Source organism: Pygocentrus nattereri, chromosome 22 (genome assembly GCF_015220715.1).
Source record: "Pygocentrus nattereri isolate fPygNat1 chromosome 22, fPygNat1.pri, whole genome shotgun sequence".
Classification (NCBI taxonomy): domain Eukaryota; kingdom Metazoa; phylum Chordata; class Actinopteri; order Characiformes; family Serrasalmidae; genus Pygocentrus; species Pygocentrus nattereri.
Window position 1 is genome coordinate 29,886,016 of NC_051232.1, and position 20,528 is coordinate 29,906,543.

General features: G+C 40.3%; 1 protein-coding gene across 4 annotated transcripts in view; it reads right to left on the bottom strand.

The window, feature by feature from the left end:
* The window catches only part of LOC108429263 (inactive phospholipase D5), a 69,878-nt gene that overhangs the window by 39,284 nt on the left and 10,066 nt on the right, over positions 1-20,528 (bottom strand). For 2 of the 4 annotated variants that reach the window (XM_037532606.1, XM_017700902.2), the window contains exon 1: positions 11,214-11,392. The exons of the other annotated variants lie outside the window; for them this stretch is intronic. Coding sequence is in view for 1 of the 2 variants with exons in the window: in XM_017700902.2 (XP_017556391.1) it covers positions 11,214-11,219 (6 nt within the window). In the remaining variant the exon portion in view is untranslated. Of the gene's footprint in view, positions 1-11,213; positions 11,393-20,528 lie in introns of those variants that run through there. 4 annotated transcript variants of the gene reach the window in all.

Genomic DNA, 20,528 nt, shown 5'->3' on the forward strand with positions numbered 1-20,528 from the left:
AATCAGCCGAGAAGAATGGCAAATCATCAAATTAAAGCGCTCACCCATTTCTGTTCAGGGACTATGGGATTCTATAAAATCCAATAACCCCAACCCCTCGGGTCAAAGGTTAACACTTACTGTTGGGTAATTCATCACTCCACCCAATCCAGGTTCTAATGTTTTCACATAGGGTAGGGGCTTCAGTTTACATTGAGAGATTGTGATTTACAATATCAATACCACTATGAAATACTGCCTGCTTTACCCGTAAGATTAGAGTTCAATTTATGGTTTAGGAGTGCAAAGGCATGAAGTAGCCAAGGCTGACTCTAATGACCTAGGGGCCAATGGGAGATGCCGGCTGAGTGAGATTTCTCTGCAGACAGGTAGAGCATGTTCCGAGAAGAAACGTGATCCGAAGCAAGTCCTTGCAGGGCTATGTGGCTGCCTGCTAGAAACTGCCTTTAAGGCCTTCATCAATTTCAACTGCTCCATGCTCTGGTACTTCAATCAGGATTTCAGTTAGAGGATTATCCTAGGATTTGTACGTTTCAGCTTCTTTGACAAAGAATTATGTTGGACTGTTAGAAATCAATGCCATCCTTTTTGAAGCTATCCAAGTGCTTGAATTAAATCTGATTAGTTTTTTAATCATTTTAACATTTCTCTGAATTCACAAATCAACTCAAAGAGGGTCAAAAATGTTACATAATCCGTTCAGCTGACCATGATGATATGTTCAGACCACGACCATTTTCACGATCCTTACTGTGAAAAAAGATCACAATCATATTTCCATCCAAACAAACAGAACACAAACTAATAAAAGAGAGCAGAAAACACATTTCAGGTGTTTCATGGAAAAAAAAACGAGAAATTCTGAGAAAGTAGTTCATTAGCACTCAAGCTGTCTTTGGTAGCATATACAATTTAGCTAGGACTTTACTCCTTCAGGTGAGGATCATCTCACCAAGCACTGTTACACAACCAAAAAGCACCATAATGTAAACTAGAATCACACCAATGTCTGTATGCTTCATGAAGATTACTAAGGTGACATTCGCTAGTAAACCATAAACCATGACATTAGCAGCAAACCATTTGACCATTGAGAAACATTATTAGCACTTAAGCTAATGTTTCTCAAGAGTTTTTGCTCATATTTACACACTCAAGAGAGAAAATCTTAAGCGGGCAAAATGCTTTTAAAAAATGTTTTGTTTTTTTTAAATATACAATCATTTTTCTGTCAATGTCAAACATAACGGCTTTGAAAATGCAAAAATAACCAACAGTCCCATCAAGAAAACTAAAAATAGAAATGCATGATTATGTTCCTGCAGTAGCAAATAAAGCCTCCACTGCTCATCTTATTCAGCCTCTGTGTTGGGAGAAAGCCATTAGCAGACAAGGGTTTTGACTTTATTACACACCTTTATAATAGAAGGGCATATTAGCTCAAATTTGAATCAGGAGATGTGGAGATGTTCAGGTTATCATCTCACAAAGAGTAAAACTGACAAAAAAGGATTCATCCTCTGTTGAAAGGAGCGCCGCTTCAAAGCCTTTATCTGCAGGCTTCATCTCAGATGTGTGACTGATTTCACATTGAGCGGGCTGTATATAGAACCATATCAAAGAGGAAAGTAAGGATGGACAGTACTGTCAGTAACTAGAACCAAGAAAAAGCAGACACCATGAAAAAAGAACATTTATTCAAGGCCAACCTCCCTCCTTCACACACAGACAAGTTAGCATTCTTCTCTTTGTGGGGTATGTCAATTGCATTCTATGTGACTTGTTAAATGCTGCTGGGCTACACCTAATCCAGTCCTAATCTGAAAGCAACAGCTAAGCCACCCTTACCATAAATGTATTCGACCATCCTAAACATTGTCCAAACGTTTTTAATGTGGTTTATATGGTTTCTGACACTGCGTGACATTCTGTTATTTATAAAAATGGGAAAAATACAGACAACGTTTAGGTTTCAAGGTGGGCACTGCTACTGTTTTTGGTTATGGACATACTTTTGTTCATATTTTAGATAGCAATACGTCATACAGTGTCAGAAACCACATAAGTAAGTCTTGGAAATAACTCAATATGGTTTATTATGGCCTGTCGATACCTGTCCAAGCGATCTGCGGCTTCAGTCGTCGCCAAGGCAAAAACCCGGGTGTGGGAGGAGTTTGGTGAGGAGTTTGGTGGAAAGTGACTTTAAGTCGGCTCCGAAAAGATTCTGGCAAACCGTCAGGTGACTCAGAAGGGGAAAGCAGTGTGCCACTAGCACTGTATATAGTGGAGATGGTGTGCTGCTGACTTCGACTTTAGACGTCATTGGGCGGTGGAAGGAATACTTTGAGGACCTTCTCAATCCCACCGACACGTTCTCCAGGGAGGAGGCAGAGTCTGGGGACATGGGAATAGGCTTGTCCATTACTGAGGCCGAAGTCATTAAGGTAGTTAAAAAGCTCCTTGGTGGCAAGGCTCCAGGGGTGGATGAGATCCGTCCTGAGTTCCTCAAGGCTCTGGATGTTGTGGAGCAATCTGAGACCATGGTTCTCAGGCGGAAAAGGGCGGACAGCCCTCTCTGGGTCGGGGATAAGCTCTTGCCTCAAGTGGAGGAGTTTAAGTATCTCGGGGTCTTGTTCACGAGTGATGGTACAAGGGAGCGGGAGATTGACAGGCGTATTGGTGCTGGGTCAGCAGTGATGCGGGCTCTTTACCAGTCTGTTGTGGTAAAGAAAGAGCTGAGCCATAAGGCAAAGCTCTCGATTTACTGGTCGATCTACGTTCCCACCCTCACCTATGGTCATGAGCTTTGGGTAATGACCGAAAGAATAAGAGCGCGAATACAAGCGGCCGAAATGAGTTTCCTCCGCAGGGTGTCTGGACTCTCCCTTAGAGATAGGGTGAGAAGTTCGGTCATCCGGGAGGGACTCGGAGTAGAGCCGCTGCTTCTTCACGTCGAGAGGAGACAGTTGAGGTGGTTCGGGCATCTGGTTAGGATGCCTCCTGGACGCCTCCCTCGTGAGGTGTCACAGGCAAGTCCACTAGGGAGGAGACCCCTGGGAAGACCCAGGACACGCTGGCGTGACTATATTGCCCAGCTGGCCTGGGAGCGCCTCGGAATTCCCCCCGGAGAGCTAGTGGAAGTGGCTGGGGAAAGGGAGGTCTGGGCCTCATTGCTTAGGATGCTGCCCCCGTGACCCGAACCCCAGAGAAGTGGAAGATGATGGATGGATGGATGGATGGATGGATGGATGGATGGATGGATGGATGGATGGATGGATGGATGGTTTATTATGGTGCTGATAAGCTTCCAAAACTAAACAAGCAAAATTCAGACACCAAACAAGTCTTGGTTAATGGACTATGTTTGCAGTAAGAGGGTAACAAAAGCCATAGATATTAAAAATAGGCTTTTTTTCCTGGGGAGCAGCCAAATGGGCCCACAGTGTTAAATCCTGGGGATCCGTTTCTTCTCCATCATCCAAAAAGTTAAACACACACATACACACATATCAGTTAGGCATCATTGAAGTTGTGAAGTAAAGTTGCTGAGGGTAAGGAGCCCCTGTCTGTCTTAAAGCACGTCAGTCGATTGCAGGCTGCACCCTTCTGATCAATAAGTCAATTAGAGCGCCATTAAAGTGGCATGAAAGCCTGGGCTCCAGACAAATTCCCTTGTGTGAAAGAAGTAAGAACAAGAAATCTCTGGGTCCCTCACGTTGCTCGTCATACTCACATTTTTTGTTATTTTATGTACAATAATAAGACCAATTTTTCCAATATGTTAAAGTGAAACTGAAATCAAATCAAGCGTTCTGCACAGGCACACATACCCAGTCACACATTATATAGTGACATAAGCAAATTTATTTTAATAACACGATTTCTCATTTCCTGAGGTCTTTTTTCTATTGCTTTTGCTTTTCTTTGGTTTTTCTGCAAAACCGATGGATTTTGCTCACCGCTAGAATCCGACTGTATGTTATGTTTCACATTCCAATCAAATACTGAAGAGTAAAATCAGGTTCCGTCCACAATTATTTTCCACCTGAATAACCTGTTTCACTCGGAACTACATCATATTAAAGAAGAAAAATGCATTCTGGTTTTAATACATGTTGACTTGAAACTAACAAAATAAATAAATTGTACACTAATATGTGCAGAAAATGCCACATTCTAATGCCACAGTCCAATCACTTATCACTGTACACAGATGTGAAGGACAGTGAAAATCTTAGGTGCTTGGTCACTCCTGTAGCACATTGTTAAATACACAAGACATACACATTAACAAACATATTAACATACACACTATATACTCTAACCTGTCACAAAATATCAGTATATTTCATGTAGAGGACATGAACTTGCTTGAACTTTGAAAATCAACAAAACATGTCATTTAGCCCTATGACTAAGAGATGGCAAGTCCAACCCCTGATGGTGTCACATCATCAGGGGCCAGGAGTCCAAGAGAGCATAACTCGCCTCGCTCTCAGCGTGGGCAGGCTGGCCCTTGTCAAACAGTGCGAAGCTAGCCAGTGCAAGCATCTGTTAGCTAATATAACAGAATCTAAGCATGTTGAGATGGCCAGTGACACTGCTTTAGTGGCATTTCCAAAAGATATGGTGACGTTTCAGATGCCTCGAAGGGAGCATGTGCTGGCCTTCATGTTGGAGACAATTTGTTAACAACCAATACAGTATGTATCTATCTATCTATCTATCTATCTATCTATCTATCTATGTATCTATGTATCTATGTATCTATGTATCTATGTATCTATCTATCTATCTATCTATCTATCTATCTATCTAATTAATCTGTGCACCAATTTTGGAACCCTGACTTTGCTGGTATGTAAGCATACTGCAATCACTTTATTCTGCTACCAAGTTGGTTTTACATTATTGATAGAAAACAGTGATTTTAAACTTGAATTTGAAACAGCAGTGTAAAGATCCACTATAACACAGAACAGCACTGAAGTCTGAATGGAAGCGATGACAAACTGCTCTAATTCATAGAGGCTGATGGAAGGAGACGACTTAAGTGCTATGTATTTTTTATTTGAGCCACTCAGATGCACTACCTAAAAGAAGTGTTGTCCTGTGCTAAAGGGACAGACATCAGTGTCACTAGTGGACACCAAACAGGGCAGAGAGTGCTGAGGCTTGCAATTCCACAAAACCTCATCGTCTTCCTGTCTTTGCCCTCTCCATACGATCCCTGTAGTATCATATTTCCATTGTCATGTCACTTTCTACCACAAACCAGATTTCAGCTTCTTGCTATTATATAACTAGAAAAAGGATCCGTGTTTCATTCTGGGTAAGTCTGGTCCACCCACTGAGGCTACATACAAAACTCTCAGTTTACAAGCCTGCCTAATTAAATATTTTTCAGTAGATATCACAGACAGAAATCAGTAAACTGTGTTTTTTCTCATTTTTAAGTGAAATAATCAGGCTTTAAGGCTCCAGTCAGCAGATTTTCGACCCTGTAGGAGCAGGTAAGTTACAGTGGAATTGATTGTTGCCTACTTGCTCAGTCCACATTCTATCAATAAACCAGTGCTTGAAAGCTAAAACCAGGGAACAAGCACAGCTTCTGGATAAAATAGATCTTTTTTTGTTTTATTCTTCTTTTTTTATTCTTGAGGAAGCAAATAAAAAGTAGCATTACTTCAGCTATGATTTACTATGAGAAGTTAAAGGTTATTCACACAGCTTTCAGCTAAATGTTATATTCTTATTGGTGCTTTAAAGCTCTAAAACATCAAGTGAGACAAGTTCTCAAAAACATGTAAAGGTACACTGTACACTGCAAGTGAAAGCATGTCACATGAAGGCAATATATCTAGTATTTATCAAGTGGTCAGAATCTTATGATGATTATGATGGGAGCTGCATGAAACTAAGATTACTGGCCAAACGTGGCCTCATGCCAAAGCCAGGATACACTATGCAAGTTTCGACCTTATGCAGAGATTTGGCAATGGTCTGGAAAGACATGTGTCTCACGCAAGAATCTATATGTAAAGATGCTAGAAAGTTGACCAGAAGTTATACATTACAATAAAATAATTCTTTTTTTAAGATCAAAGCTTAATTAGTATATGTGCAGCAGACACAAGGATTCACAAGGATGAAACTCAGCCCAACAATCAACCCCAAACCCAACCCCATCCTTGGCATCATGAACACCGTCCCTAATCCATTCTCTTAACACAGTCAATCTTACAAATGTACTTCCATCTGACTAGTGATCTAAAACTGGTTATATACTTCTCATAAGGTTTTGTAACTTTTCTTTTTGGCCTCAAACTTTTGGATCCCATTGTATCTTTCATATTTAATAAACCTAACAATAGCTGTGATTATACCCTGTTATAATACCTGCAGTAACTAGAGCTTTTCATATGAAAGACATGATGCACAACAACATTTAAGATTACCGTGTTCACCTTAAAGATCAAAGTGCTCACCTAAATTAACAAATCCAAATACAGCATTTTAACATTCTTTCACTTTCCATAATGTGTCCCGCAATAACAGCTTGTTACCATGAAAGTGTAATATTACAAATGCATCGAACTGTGCATCTAGAACAATCTAAAATGATTATCCATAAGAGCCTCCTCTGCAATACAATTACAAAGAGGAACAAATAACCAAAACTCAATTTAAAACCATGACATTCTAAAGACTAATGAAGTATGTGTATGCTCTGAAGGCTAAGCTTGCGAGTAATACAGCTTGCACGCTGCGGTAGGGAGGCTTATATACATTAAAGCTTTGGTGTATAATTAATGTGTTTATAAATGTTGGGCCGGGTCGTTTAAGAGATTTCATTATCAGGCCTGTTGTTTGCCTGGGCCTGGATGTGGGGGTGGGAGTGATAAATGAGTCGATTGGTCCTTCAGCCTTCTAGTTATCTAGAGATATCACGCCACCTCAGACAGGAAGTAATCCCAGCATGCATTGGCTCTTGAGTAACTTCAACTCTACTACTCGGTTGGAATGAAAATCTGCTGTCAGGTTTCCATTTTAAAGACAGAACTTGCCTCAATGGCCTGATGAAATCCATTTCCTTTCCAAAAAAAAAATATATAATAATTTTGTTATTTACATCTATATACTGTGCTACAAGTCCAGTAGTGAGACATTAAGGATTTAGTATTTAGCCTATTAAACTATCCATGGAGTATTTCAGTCCATTATTTTAGCCAATGCTCTATAAAAAATAATCCAACAAAGAATTAACTCCAGATTTTTGTGTAGTTCACAGAGCTAGAAAGGAAAATTGGAAGGCTTCAATAAACTGCATACTGTAGATTTGAGGAGCAAAGTTTCAGGCAGTTATGGTCAAATTCTCTCACCTTTAAATGACTTTTTGGGCTCCTGCCCAGAACACAGACAGGGACTGATGGGGTGCTCACAGGAGTCTGGATTTTTGCCATGTGGTAACATATGAACAGAAATGAATCCTATCTTCTTATCAGTCAAAGGTCATTTCAGCAAATTCAGGAAACTGGGTCACCAACTAACATGCTAATGCTAGATTTTAACTTTAGATCAAGGCACAATAAAAGACTATATTTGTTGAAGGAGTAAAAACAACAGAGTAAAATCCTCCCCCTCTTAAATGGTTATTGGCACACTGGTATTTTTAAAATGTTGTACAACTCAGACTTACACTGGCCCACAGTGTTGCACTTTTTATCTACCTACGCACTCATTATAGAATCAGTAACAACTAGAGGTGTAAGCTTTAGATGTTTCATGTCATGATGTCTACTAGGCAGGAAACTAATCATTACCTACAGAACAATAGGGGGACTTTATTTGTCAACATGCTTAAAAGAGGAAAAAAAAGGCCCATAAATAAAGAGCATCTGACGTAGTATGTCTCAATTGTATAGTTTCCTCATATAGACCAGCAGAATCACACACAATTCTAGAAAACAATGAGAATTTAGAAGCTTTTTTTTAAGGAGATTTTTGAAAAATTATAATTTTGCACTCTCTTCTACTGTTAAACTTACCACAACATACTACTCTCATAAAAAACTGTCTGCCATGCCTAGTACGTTCACTAGTGCTGCATCGAAATCATTTTTTTCAGATCAAGTTTGAGTTCATATTTTACTCACCAGTACAATGAGTACAATGAGTAACCTACTTAGAATGAAGTAATAGTCGGGAGTCCAAGAGAGCACAATTGGCCTCGCTCTCTCTGGGTGGGTAGGATGGCCCCACTTCTAGTCAGCGCAGGCATCTGTTAGCTGACGTAACAGAACTGGCGGTCGGTGCTTTCCTCCAAGTGCATTGCATGAGCAGCAGTTCGAAAAGATGGGGTAGCTGGTTTCACAAGTCTTGGAGGGAGCTGTGTTAGTTTCATTGGTAGTATCGTGTGATTGGGGAAGTCCTAACTAGTGGATGGAATTGGAGACAACTAAATTGGGGAGAAAATTGGGTAAAAATCCACAAATAAAAGGTATTTTTGTACAGCTAAAAGTGCATTTAACAGTTTTAATGCTGTTCAGTCTCTTTGAACAACAGACTCAATTGCACAGTGACAGCAGGAATCACATCTGAGGCTAATCTGAGGAGCTCACTTGTCGAGTTTATGTCTTTTTGCTTGGTCCTCTGCTTGGCTGGTTGAGTTGCAGCTGCATATGGTCTTACGGCAGACATACACTGTGCAATTTTAGAAACATTGTATTTGTATTTCTGTACATTTCAATAGACTATTGTGAATAGACAAAGCCTTCACATGCTTACACCTTATGAAAGAGCTCGGTTTATTCAACATGCTATGTGATACGCAGGCCTTGCACACAGCTCATTTATGTTCATGAGCAATTTCACATAAAGCTGTTTCATTCAAAACAACAGTGCACCGAGTACTGAGCAAACACACTTAGAAACTGAGCTATCTAGCAAAAAATTAAAATCACCAAATTAACTTTTATACCTTGCAGTTCTTTAACAAATTAAAGTTGCCGTATCTGGATGGTAACCAGGAAGGAGTGGAATATAAGAACAATTGCCTTTCTTTGTAATATTTAGGCATCTCTATTCTTGAAATATTTTCTCTTTCATGTTTTTATTACACCTGTCCAGGGTGTATCCTACCTTCCGCCCAATGACCGCTGGGATAGGCTCCAGCACCCCCCCACGACCCTGAGGGAGGACCGGCTTAGAAAATGTGTGTGTGTGTGTGTGTGTGTGTGTGTGTGTGTGTGTGTGTGCGTTTTTATTACTATCTACTGTCTTTTATTTATGCCTTTCAAACTCTTTGCAAAAACCTTTCCGAGGTGTAATAGATTGTTATAAGCTGCACTATTTTTGTGTGTTTGGGTAAAGCGCTCTAAATTGCCACTGATATGAGAGGTGCTGAACAAATAAACTTGCCGTGCTTTGTCTTGCCTTCTTGTCAATGAATGTCTGAACTGTTGAGAAGAGTAATCAAGCAAATTAAAGTTCTTTCAGCACAGCTTGTTGGCTAGAATAACTTTTCCAACAAGTTTTTACGTTGCTTGAACGAACTGTCTCCTTATCACAACACTACAGCAAATGCTAACAGTCTTTTGATCACTGGCTGAAGTTCTACTTGTGTTAGTCACTACCACTTGCTCTGAGATTACCACAGTCATTTCCTTTTTGGAGCGCAAGGGTTGTATAAGTCGCCAGGGCATTTCCACAGTCCTGATCAGGCAGAGTTCAGTTTTCTTGCTTTTCACTCCATCGGGTTTTTTAATATCCGATTTAATTGGCTTATGCTCACCAAGTCACACATCTTCAGGCTCACTGAGCAAACAGAACAGATTTCAGACTAGACTGTCTGCATTACACATTCACCATGCTTCCCACACAACCACGGTCAAAATAAATGGACAAAGAAAGATGGATTCTGCTGGACGAAGAGGACGGTCAGAAAATTGGAAAGCTGTCTGGCTTGTTCCTGTGCTTATTTGCTGTGGCTGTCAGAATGTGCAGGTCTATACTGTACGTTAGCTTGCCAGTGCAGGCAATACTGTCACTGCAGAGCCATGAATCAGTGTGAGTGACGGTGGGTGCCTGCCTCCAGTGGCACTTTCTAGCCCTGAGACTCACACTGACAGGATAGAAGTGCTGCACTTTGCACTTTTTCCTTTTGCTAAGTGGGACATCCATACGCAGCAAATGACATGTAACTACCTATCAGCCAGTCAGAAGCAGCAGCCACTGGATATAAACCAGGGATGTCATATATGGCAAATATTACTGTGAAAAAACTCATTAACTACCACAACTAATATGATCACGCTATGTTTCTCCAGAGAAGACACTAACAGAGATGCCTACAAGCTTCATGCAAAATAGTAATATATAATGTAGCGGTAGCACAAAAACACCTTTTTTTCCAGTGCATTCCTTAAACCTACAGTACTATTCAAAACAAACAAAAAAATCTGATATTCTTTAAACTAATAGTTTTTAAAATGTACCATGCTCAAACCACTCAATTAACTCTCTACTGGCCAACTGAACGACAAACATAGCAAATACACAAAACCACTGCCATTTTATTCAGTTAGAAACATGATCAAATTGATCAAATTGTATTTCTAATACATCATAAATAGATGCTCATTGATCCTATATAAATGTAAGGATATATGTGGCTTATGTTCTCAACTGCTCCTAATACTCTTCACTTTCTGCTATCTTTACATAATATTGCACTACAAACAACCCTGTGACGATTTTTTCATCCAATAAATGATTCTACATTTTCTGCTACAATGCTGGGTTTTGGACCAGTGCTATCTCTACAATATACCATCAAATTATCTTATAATGGCAAAACTTGACTGTATATTGCTGATATCATGAGCTGCCTTCACAAATGAACTTGGTCTGGTTTTGTCAGTCTGAATGTCTAGTAAAGTAAAAAAATACAAGTTTAGCCAATTATACAATCTAAATCATATTTTACATAATAACTCAATCATCTGCTCCTGAGGCCAAATGACAATCTGGAGCTGATAATTAAGGTAAGTAAGGTAAAGATCCATGTCTGATTTTAATTAGACCATTCTAAAGCCTTCAATTCAGAGACCAACCTTGGCAACAGAGAACCTATGTAAACTATGCAGGCAAGACAAACAGCTGAAAAGGCATGCTGACTCCTTTATAGTAGCACTTCTGAGTCTCGTGCTTACCTTCATGATGTTTTTTCAAGGCAGCCCGCTCCAGTGTAAATTCACTCACTCTTTCTCTGTCTGCTGCCTTTTACGTGCTGACAGGTTTCCAAGTGAAAAGCGGAGTGCACAGTTTTGCAGCAGGGAGCACTACACCCTGACATGATGTTATCAATTTCTCTCTTTTTCTGTCTCCCCACTCTCTCCACCTCTGAAAGAACACAGTGAGTGAGACACAAAGACTGAGACTACACTTCCTTATTCATAAGACACACCCATTAGTCCATGCTGTCCAATGTTGAGATTCTCTGAATTTAGCCCCTCCCTCAGAGAGAATCACTACTACACACAAACACCCACCCCAAGCCTCAGACACTGGTATGTCACCACACAAGTCTGTCTGTCTCTCTCTCTCTCTCTCTCTCTCTCTCTCTCTCTCTCTCTCTCTCTCTCTCTGTCTGTCTGTCTCACACACACACCACACGCGCATACCTCTAGCTCCACTGGTACATCACAAAACAAGAAAAAGCTCTCTTTCTCTCTCTCTCTCTCTCTCTCTCTCTCTCTCTCACACACACACACACACACACACGCATACCTCTAGCTCCACTGGTACATCACAAAACAAGAAAAAGCTCTCTCTCTCTCTCTCTCTCTCTCTCTCTCTCTCACACACACACACACACACACACACGCATACCTCTAGCTCCACTGGTACATCACAAAACAAGAAAAAGCTCTCTCTCTCTCTCTCTCTCTCTCTCTCTCTCACACACACACACACACACACACACGCATACCTCTAGCTCCACTGGTACATCACAATACAAGAAAAAGCTCTCTCTCTCAGACACACACACACACACACACACCTCTAGCTCCACTGGTACATCACAGCACAAGAAAAAGCTCCCCCCCCCCCCCCCCCCATCTCTCACACACTCTCTTGCTCTCTCGTTCTCTTTTTCAAGTTGCAAGGTAATACAAAAGTATATTAGTAAAATATAACCACAAATAAGCGGAATGTGTCTAACAAATTGGTCAAAGTTTCTGGGTATTGGTCACATACTCTACGTAAAGCGGCAGTAACATCTAGAGTTATATTTTCAATTTAAATATTTACTTAACTGTAATATGTTCGGGGTTTCCCAGAATGCCAAATACATCTTGAGGAAAATTCTCAGCATGTTCTGTTCCCCTTAAATGTCACAACAATTCAAATGGGTTGTCATATTATGATAAAATAATGCTTCATGGTTCCCCCAGGCATCAATATCAGAATTCAACGAATAACAGTGGAGTTTATTAACACACATTTAACTGGATATGAAAAGCATATAAAATAGAATTTTATAGGAAATAGAATATTCCCAATTCCAGAATCAGAACTGAAATTCAATCTAAATTATATCACAAGGTGCCTAGAGATTTCCATCCTTACTGTCTAATTTAACATATCACAAATAAGCATACTGTGTATCCGTACCATGAGAAAGAAAGCACAGATGTGTGATCTCTACCCTACTAATCAAGGCAGAAGGGTGTGTCTGAAATTAGTTGTCACTTTTTTTTTTCTTTTTTTTTCCTAGGCGAAGACCATACACTCAACTGTAATGCTGCAGCATGTATGTGTGTGTTTGCGCAGTCAGGAGAGACGGGTAGCATCTGTTTGCCTGACTGGCCGGTGGAGCCGCTGAATTTCAATGCAGAGCTTTCCACACTCACCAGCAAATGAGGCAGACACGTGACAATTTGAACAGAGACAGAGAGAGAGAGACAGACAGTCAGAGAGAAAAAGAGCAAGTCAGAAGAGACAGAGAAAGAAAAAAAATCAGACTGAGGGAACAAGAGCGAGTGAACACAAGTGGGAGAACAGAGTGAGGGAGAAAGAAAGAGAGAGACCTGAGAGGGACAGAGAACTAGGGTGAAAGACATACAGGAGGGATAAAAGAGAAGGCAGGGATAAACAGAGAGAGAGAGAGACAGAGCAAAAAAGAGAGGGTGGATGGGAGGGAGGGAAACTAAGGGGGAGACACAGAGGAAGGAAGGGAGACCGAGAATAAAAAGGGAAGGCAAACAGGCAGTGGCAGGGAGAAGAAAAAGTATCAGACTGAAAGAGGGACAGAGAGATAAAAAGAAACAGCAAGAAAAAGAGTATAGAAACTGAGTATAGGAGAAAACGAGAGAGTGAGTGAGAGGAAAAAATTAGAGAAAGAAAATAAGAGTGAGCAAGTGCAAGAGAGCATAAAAGAGAGAGACAGCATAAAAAGCTGTCTGTAGTCATGCTCTTTGTTTGGCTCTCTTTAATAATGCACTGTATGTAATGCATGTGTTCTTCGGCCTTGACTGTGGAGCCATTCCAGTTCTTTTAATATTTTATGGACATATATTTTTTCGGACTCATTCATAGCACCTTCTTCAAGGTTCATTCCACAGTATGTGAAATTCAGACCAATCCAGTCTTCATAATCAAGCCAATTCCATTATTATTTGCTCAGGACTGTGGATAAAGTGTCCTCCGCTATGCTCATGGGTGCAGGCCATGAGCCACAAATGCTGAGCTATGGTGTCAATAAATGTAAATCACACAGAGATGATGTGCTTACATAACACGCATCACTTTTACACTGTCCAGTGCATCATCATCATCATCATCATCATCATCATCCTCATCTAATCAGACAGCCTACAGGAAAAGATCATTTTTGTGCAGCAGCCCAGCAGCACCTCAATGCACAGCTCCTCCGGTGTACAATAAACATGCCATCAAATATCACTTTAAAATATCAGTCAAATCTAAACATCTGTCCGACACCAAATTTGTAAAGCTATTATCTGCTGACACCAGTGTGATTCCTACATCATAACACTTGGACTTGAACAAAGTTGGTGTCTTTTAGCTGTCTACCCAAACTCATCAAACATGCAATGAGCTGAAAGCTGAAATGAGCCACCCGCCACGCCCCAGTTTTAAATGCAACTGAGCAAACTAACACTTCCATACATTAAACTATAATTGTTACTACTTGGCTGCAAATCCTATGCGGTCAATGACTGCTTGAAATCTGGAACCCACAGACATCTCCAGATGCTGGGTTACCAGCCTTGTTACTTTCTCTGTGGTGATGACTGCATCTAAGAACTGTTCTTTGGGATACTTGTCCCTGAACAGAATGAACTATTTTATGTGGGGAGTAGGGAGACACATGGCGGACCCTGTAGCTGCTGGGGGCTGAAGAAAACAAACACAACAAGGTATTTGGGCCAGCCACCAAAACATTTAGAGCAGAGATAGATTAGATCATTTGGAGGGGGGTTATCGAGAGAGCCACAGACCACTATTTTGAGTGAAACGGGTGCTACATCAAACGGATGCATCTTAGCAATTGACTGTGAACTGAATATTGAACTGCTGCAACTTCACAGCTTTTCTCAGCAAAACAAATGCTTTTACTACTCACAAATGAAATGGAAGCACCTAGGAGCAACAACAGCTCAGTTTCCAAGCGGCGGACACTGAGCAGGGCTGCCAAGTGCTGAAGCATGTAACATGTAAAAACGCCAAATTGCTCCTGGGAGCAACATCACAAGATTGTTACATAATGAGTCTCATCAACTGGGTTTACATGGACGAGCAGTTGCACACAGGCCTAAGATCACTATGTGCAATGCCACATGTAGGCTGAAGTGATGGAAAGCAGGACTCTGGCACAGTGGGAACTTGTTCTTTGGAGTGATGGAATATGCTTCACTTTCTCTCAGTCTAATGGAGGAACCTGGGTTTGAAGGAGGCCAAGAGAACACCACCTCTTGAAATGCATATTGCTGACTGTAATATCTGGATGAGGAGTGATAAAGGTTTGGGCTGATTTTAGGGTTTGGGCCTGATCCCTTAGTTTCAGTATAGGATAATGTTAAAGCTATTAAATGCCTCCAACTGTGTAGCAGCAGTTTGAGGAAGGCCCTTTCCTGTTCCAGCAGGACTGTGCACAAAGTGAGGTCCATAAAGACATGGATTTATGAGTTTGGTGTGGAGGATCTCCAGCAGCCTGGACAGAGCCCTGACCTCAACCCCACTGAACACCTTTGGGATGTATTGTAATGTCACTTGCGAGCCAGGCCTTCTCAGATCCTCTTTTGACTGAATGGCCACAAATTCTATAAAGGCTGTCGTAAAGACTGTTACAGCAGAGGGCCGAATTCTATACTAATGTCCACGGTTTTTCGAGTCAAACTTAATTGAAATGTATATTTCCTATCTATAAATGCTTTACAGTGGTAAAGAATCATTGGTCATGAACCTCGGTCATGAGGATGAATGCTCAGGACTACATTAAAGCTTTCATTTTGCAGCGCTACGTGTGCACTGCTTCAGACTTATTATTTTGCTCCATATCACGTTAGCTGGGGGGCACAGACAGCATGACTGGCTGTTAAAATGCTAATTGATAAAAAGAAAAAAGCTCAATTAAGTAATAACATCAGTGATAATCTTACACAATTTCAGCATAAATGCTGAACTCTGCAGTGCTATAGCTCTAGAAGTTACCTCTGTTTTCCCCACATCCTTGGTCTAGTATAGCAACACACGATCACTTCAGTGTGAGAATGGGTTGGCTTAACCGCCGAGTCAATTCACAACCAGGAATTGACATTTCGGCCACCAAAACATTTCAAAAGACTCCAACAAAGTGCCAAATTCTAACACTTCAATTAAATTCAGTCTATTCAATGATAATGAAAACAAGAAACAAGGATTTGCTCTTTTGCATGGGTCAGAGTCATTTCAGAGATTTGGAATCACTTTTCCATGTATCAAGAGGAGGCACAATGCTCAAGAACATGTCCACTACAGGACTGATACCACTTGAAAACATGACATCCTGCTCAATAATCAGAATACAGCAAAACAACAGAAACAGAAAGTCCCTTCTTGCACAGCAACACTATCTGTAGATACAGGTCTAAAAATGACAAAAAAATCACAAAGGACACAAAGAACAGCTAAAAATAATAAAATTCATTGCCTTGAATCACCAACTGTCCTCTGCTGTCGTAGACGCTGGATTTTGCACACTAGTTCTATAGCAAACATACAGCAGGTTTAGTAAGTTATGTATTATATACATGTTATGTTTTGTGCTGGTGAAAGCAGCTGTTTTCTTTAGTACGTTTAATACATTTCTTCACACACATAAATGAAATGGCAAGTTAAAAAAAACTCTCTTTTGGTTTTCAGTTCAATTTATTTTGAATTTCAATTACAGCTAGGGATTTTAATTTCAATGTATCACTAATCACAATCTCAATGCATTCAAAACAAGGTGAGCACATATACAGACTGAGAAGAATTTAATTATTATGTATAGAATGTATATAATGCTACATTACATATACTTTTATTAAAAAATTTTGACAACACTTTGTCCATAACAATCAATGAACACACACATAGCACATTATAATGCATTCATAATACATCATAAATATGGCTTTAAATGTTTAGAAAAAAGCACAATACATTATATCCATGTTTATTATTCATTATGAACTGGCAACATTTCAAGTTCACATTTCAAGTAGCATTATTAACACATCATACTGTGCCAAAGGAAGTTCCAGATTGTAGGGTACAATATAATAAACCTGCCCACTCATAAAAACACAGAATGTACTTGTAATTATGAGTCTCGACTGTTATTAACAGACTAATGATATTAAAACCCCATTAAAAAGCTCCTTCAGTATTATGAGCATGTTAAGCTGAAGTATGTACTGAAGTATTCACTGAAACACTGCAACATACAACGTAAAGCCGCCTTACAAGCTACAAATGCCAGAGATAGTATTTACCCCAAAGTGGAAAAGTCAATGAGTGTGTTTATATGCACTTAATAATCAAAAAATTAAATTTGGTCAGAAATCCGTTCAACGCATTTACATGCACTTGCGTAAAGGAAAACTCCAGGTCTACATGAGTCAGGCAGCAATTAGATTTCTGCTTTGCAACTCACCAATAAACTCACAGAAGATGTAACCTAAGAATAACATAAAACTCAATGCCATGCTGCTGCCTTTTTAAAACAGTAAGTCACTGCAGTGAAAGATATGAATATACATCACCTAGAAGATTATGAAAATTTTAATTTTTCATTTCGTCAAGCCGGAGATGCTTTCAGTGTTCCCATAAAAGTGTCTGAGTCTGTCTCGTGGGTGCTGTGTTAAATGCTGCTTGTTGTGTTTTGTGGATACACAGAAGGGGAAAACCAAATGAAATCAGACTAATGGCATACATGCAATGAAAAAACAGATACTCTCTTTATTGGATTTCTATGTCTTAATCCAATCTAAGAAATCAGAGCATGCTGTTTTAGCTTGGTGCTAAATTAACAACGCATATCCAATAGAATTCTAGCAGAAATTAGCATTACTGTAGTAACGATAATAAAGACAAACAAAGGCTACTTACAAAGCGAAGGTTTCTCATGGATAATGTTAGAAACAGTGAGAAAGCAAAGAAGGATAAGGGCTCCCTACTAACCTACCTCTTACTGTCCTTGCCTCTATAGTAACTTCATGCTCAGTGTTGATGTCAGAGGAGGTTTCACAGGAGAAGCCAGATGGGAACTAGGGTTGATAAGATAGTGGACAAATAAACAAGTGCAATATGAGATATGATACACAAAATAAACAAAGTGGCAGTGCAATATGAGTCACTCAGTGTACAATAATGTCCTGGCACAGTGATGAGGGGTTGTGCGACCTCTTCTACCATTCTTTACTACAGTGGAGTCCAAACAGTCTATTGCTGAAGGTGCTCCACTGTCTGACCAGTAGGTCATGACCAGTAGGTTATGATGTATTGTTCAGGACAGCAGTGAGTTTATTAGGTGACCTGCTTTCAACCACCACCACCTCAAAACCATCCAGTGAGCATCCCAATACAGAAGCAGCCTTCTTGATCAGTTTGTTGAGCCTTTTTGCATCTCCTCTGATTCTGCCTCCCCAGCAGACTGCTGCAAAGAAGACAGCACCCGCAACACACTGGTAGAAGTTCACCAACATCTTGGTGCGCATATTAAAGGACCTGAGCCTTCTCCAAAAGTAGAGACTGCTCACCCACTTCCTGTACACAGCCTCTGTATTGGCCCTCCAGTCCAGTGTCGCTGTCAAGCAGGACATCCAGATATTTGTAGGCATCTACCAGCTCAACGCTCTGACCCATGATGGTAACAGGACTGATCGTGGTCCTCTTCCCCCTGAAATCCACCACCGTCTCCTTGGTCTTGGTCACAGTGAGGATGAGGTAGTTCCTCAGACACCACTCAACAAACCTTTCCACAAGGTTCGTATACTCTCCTTCCTGCCCATCCCTAATGCACCCAACCACCACAGAGTCATCAGAAAATTTCTGAAGGTGGCAGTGGTCTGACCCGTATTGGAAGTCTGTCGTGTACAGGGTGAAGAGGAAGGGGGAGACAGCTTCCTGAGGTGCTCCAAAGCTACTGAGCAGATGGACTGACAGGCAGGTTCCCAACCGCACACAATGGGGACTTCCAGACAGGTAATCCAAGACCCATGCAATCATGTACTTGCCCACCTGCATTTTCTCCATCTTCTCCCCCAGCATGGGAGGCTGGACGGTGTTGAATGCACTTGACAAGTCAAAGAAAGTGATTCTTACTATGCCGTTGTTCTGGTCCAAATGAACATGTGTCTTCTGCAGTAGATAAATAACAGCTTCATCCACGCCAACCTGCTGTTGGTAAGCAAACTGCAGGGGGTCCAGAAAAAAGCTGTGTACAAGTTGCGACTGACTTGGCACTGACAATGTTATAAACACGACTTATAATGCATTCCTGTATTCAGTATATTCATAACACATAACAAACACTATTAATAAGTTAATTCATTTTAAAAACAAATATAATCATGTTTGTAACGATCTATCAGTACATTACAACATGTTATAAATGTGGTTAAAGATGCTCAGACATGGTGTTCATAAAAAGTGTTAGTATAATAGTTTTTTTCTGTGAGCCCTTTAAGTCACTGTACAAAAAAGTATCTCCATTTTTTCGATTTATAGTTTAGCAAGCAGCTGTCCTTTACATTGTGTCAATATTTCATAAAGATAGGACCAATATAAATGCTCCAAAATGGCTTTGAATAAATTTCTTATACAGAATCTCTGTAAGCCTTATTAAGTATACAAGCCACTAGACTCTTGGCTCTAAAATGTTAACTCTAGACTTTAGTTAATGCTCCTTTAAGGATCATATAACAAGGAATCGACTGGCAATGTGTGCTAAGCCATAGACTAAGCAGTATTAGGGGGCACATATCCTAGGAGAACAAAGATGCTCAGCCTTATCACACACTCTATTAAATCTAACATTAAAGATATGCAGAGAATCCAAAGTAAACCATAAATTCAAATGTCAATAAATCAATAGTGTTTCCTCCAGCTTGGCGAAAAGCATACAACACTACAATCGACCTTTAATCAAAGTCACTTGAGAATGTTTGCAGCTGTACAGTATTATCTTGGCATATTGGTATACTAAGCACAGGCTCTCTCTGGAACGTTTTGAGGACTGTTTGTTGGCTTTTGTGAAAAATAATCATACCCTAACTTATGAATTGAGTCAGTGCTCAGTACTATAATAGGTTTCTATCAACGCAATGCAAAAGTTACACACAAAAAAACCCAACAACTACAAGAGAACATGCAAATTGTTTGAGCAGCAGTGGACAGACTCTGGGAACTACTGACCAGCCCACTGATGGTGTAGAATCATTCGAAGTGACTGCTCGTGATGTTTATGGGGCTTGACAGCTGTCTGCTCAGGCATAGCACTCCGCTGCAGTAGATCTGTCAGGGAGCAATATTGACTTTTCTTGTTCTCACCAAAAATCGATTCTGAATTTCAGAGAAGCAGACAGCAGTGCCCTCTGCTGTCCAAAGCACTACCAGAGCCTCTACTGCCAAAACAACAAAAGGTATGGTATATTAATTAAACAGACAATAAGTCATTCCAGCTTTTTCAAACTCACAATGTTAGGATTTATATTTTAAAAAGCCAAAGGAAAAAAGGAGAAAAAAATGTAACTGTCACAATGATAAGTCATGCCAGTTCAACTGGCTGGGAACAAATCCTGGTACACATTTCGGAACTAGCACGTCTGAGGTTTTAATTATGTGGTTCACAGATTTGATGCCATGCCCATCTGCTTTACAAGCTCCAGCAAACTCAGCAAAGTCTGAAATTTAGGATTCAGGATTATTTAAAATGACTTAACTTTTATACACTGCTTTTATGCTGAGCAGTGAGC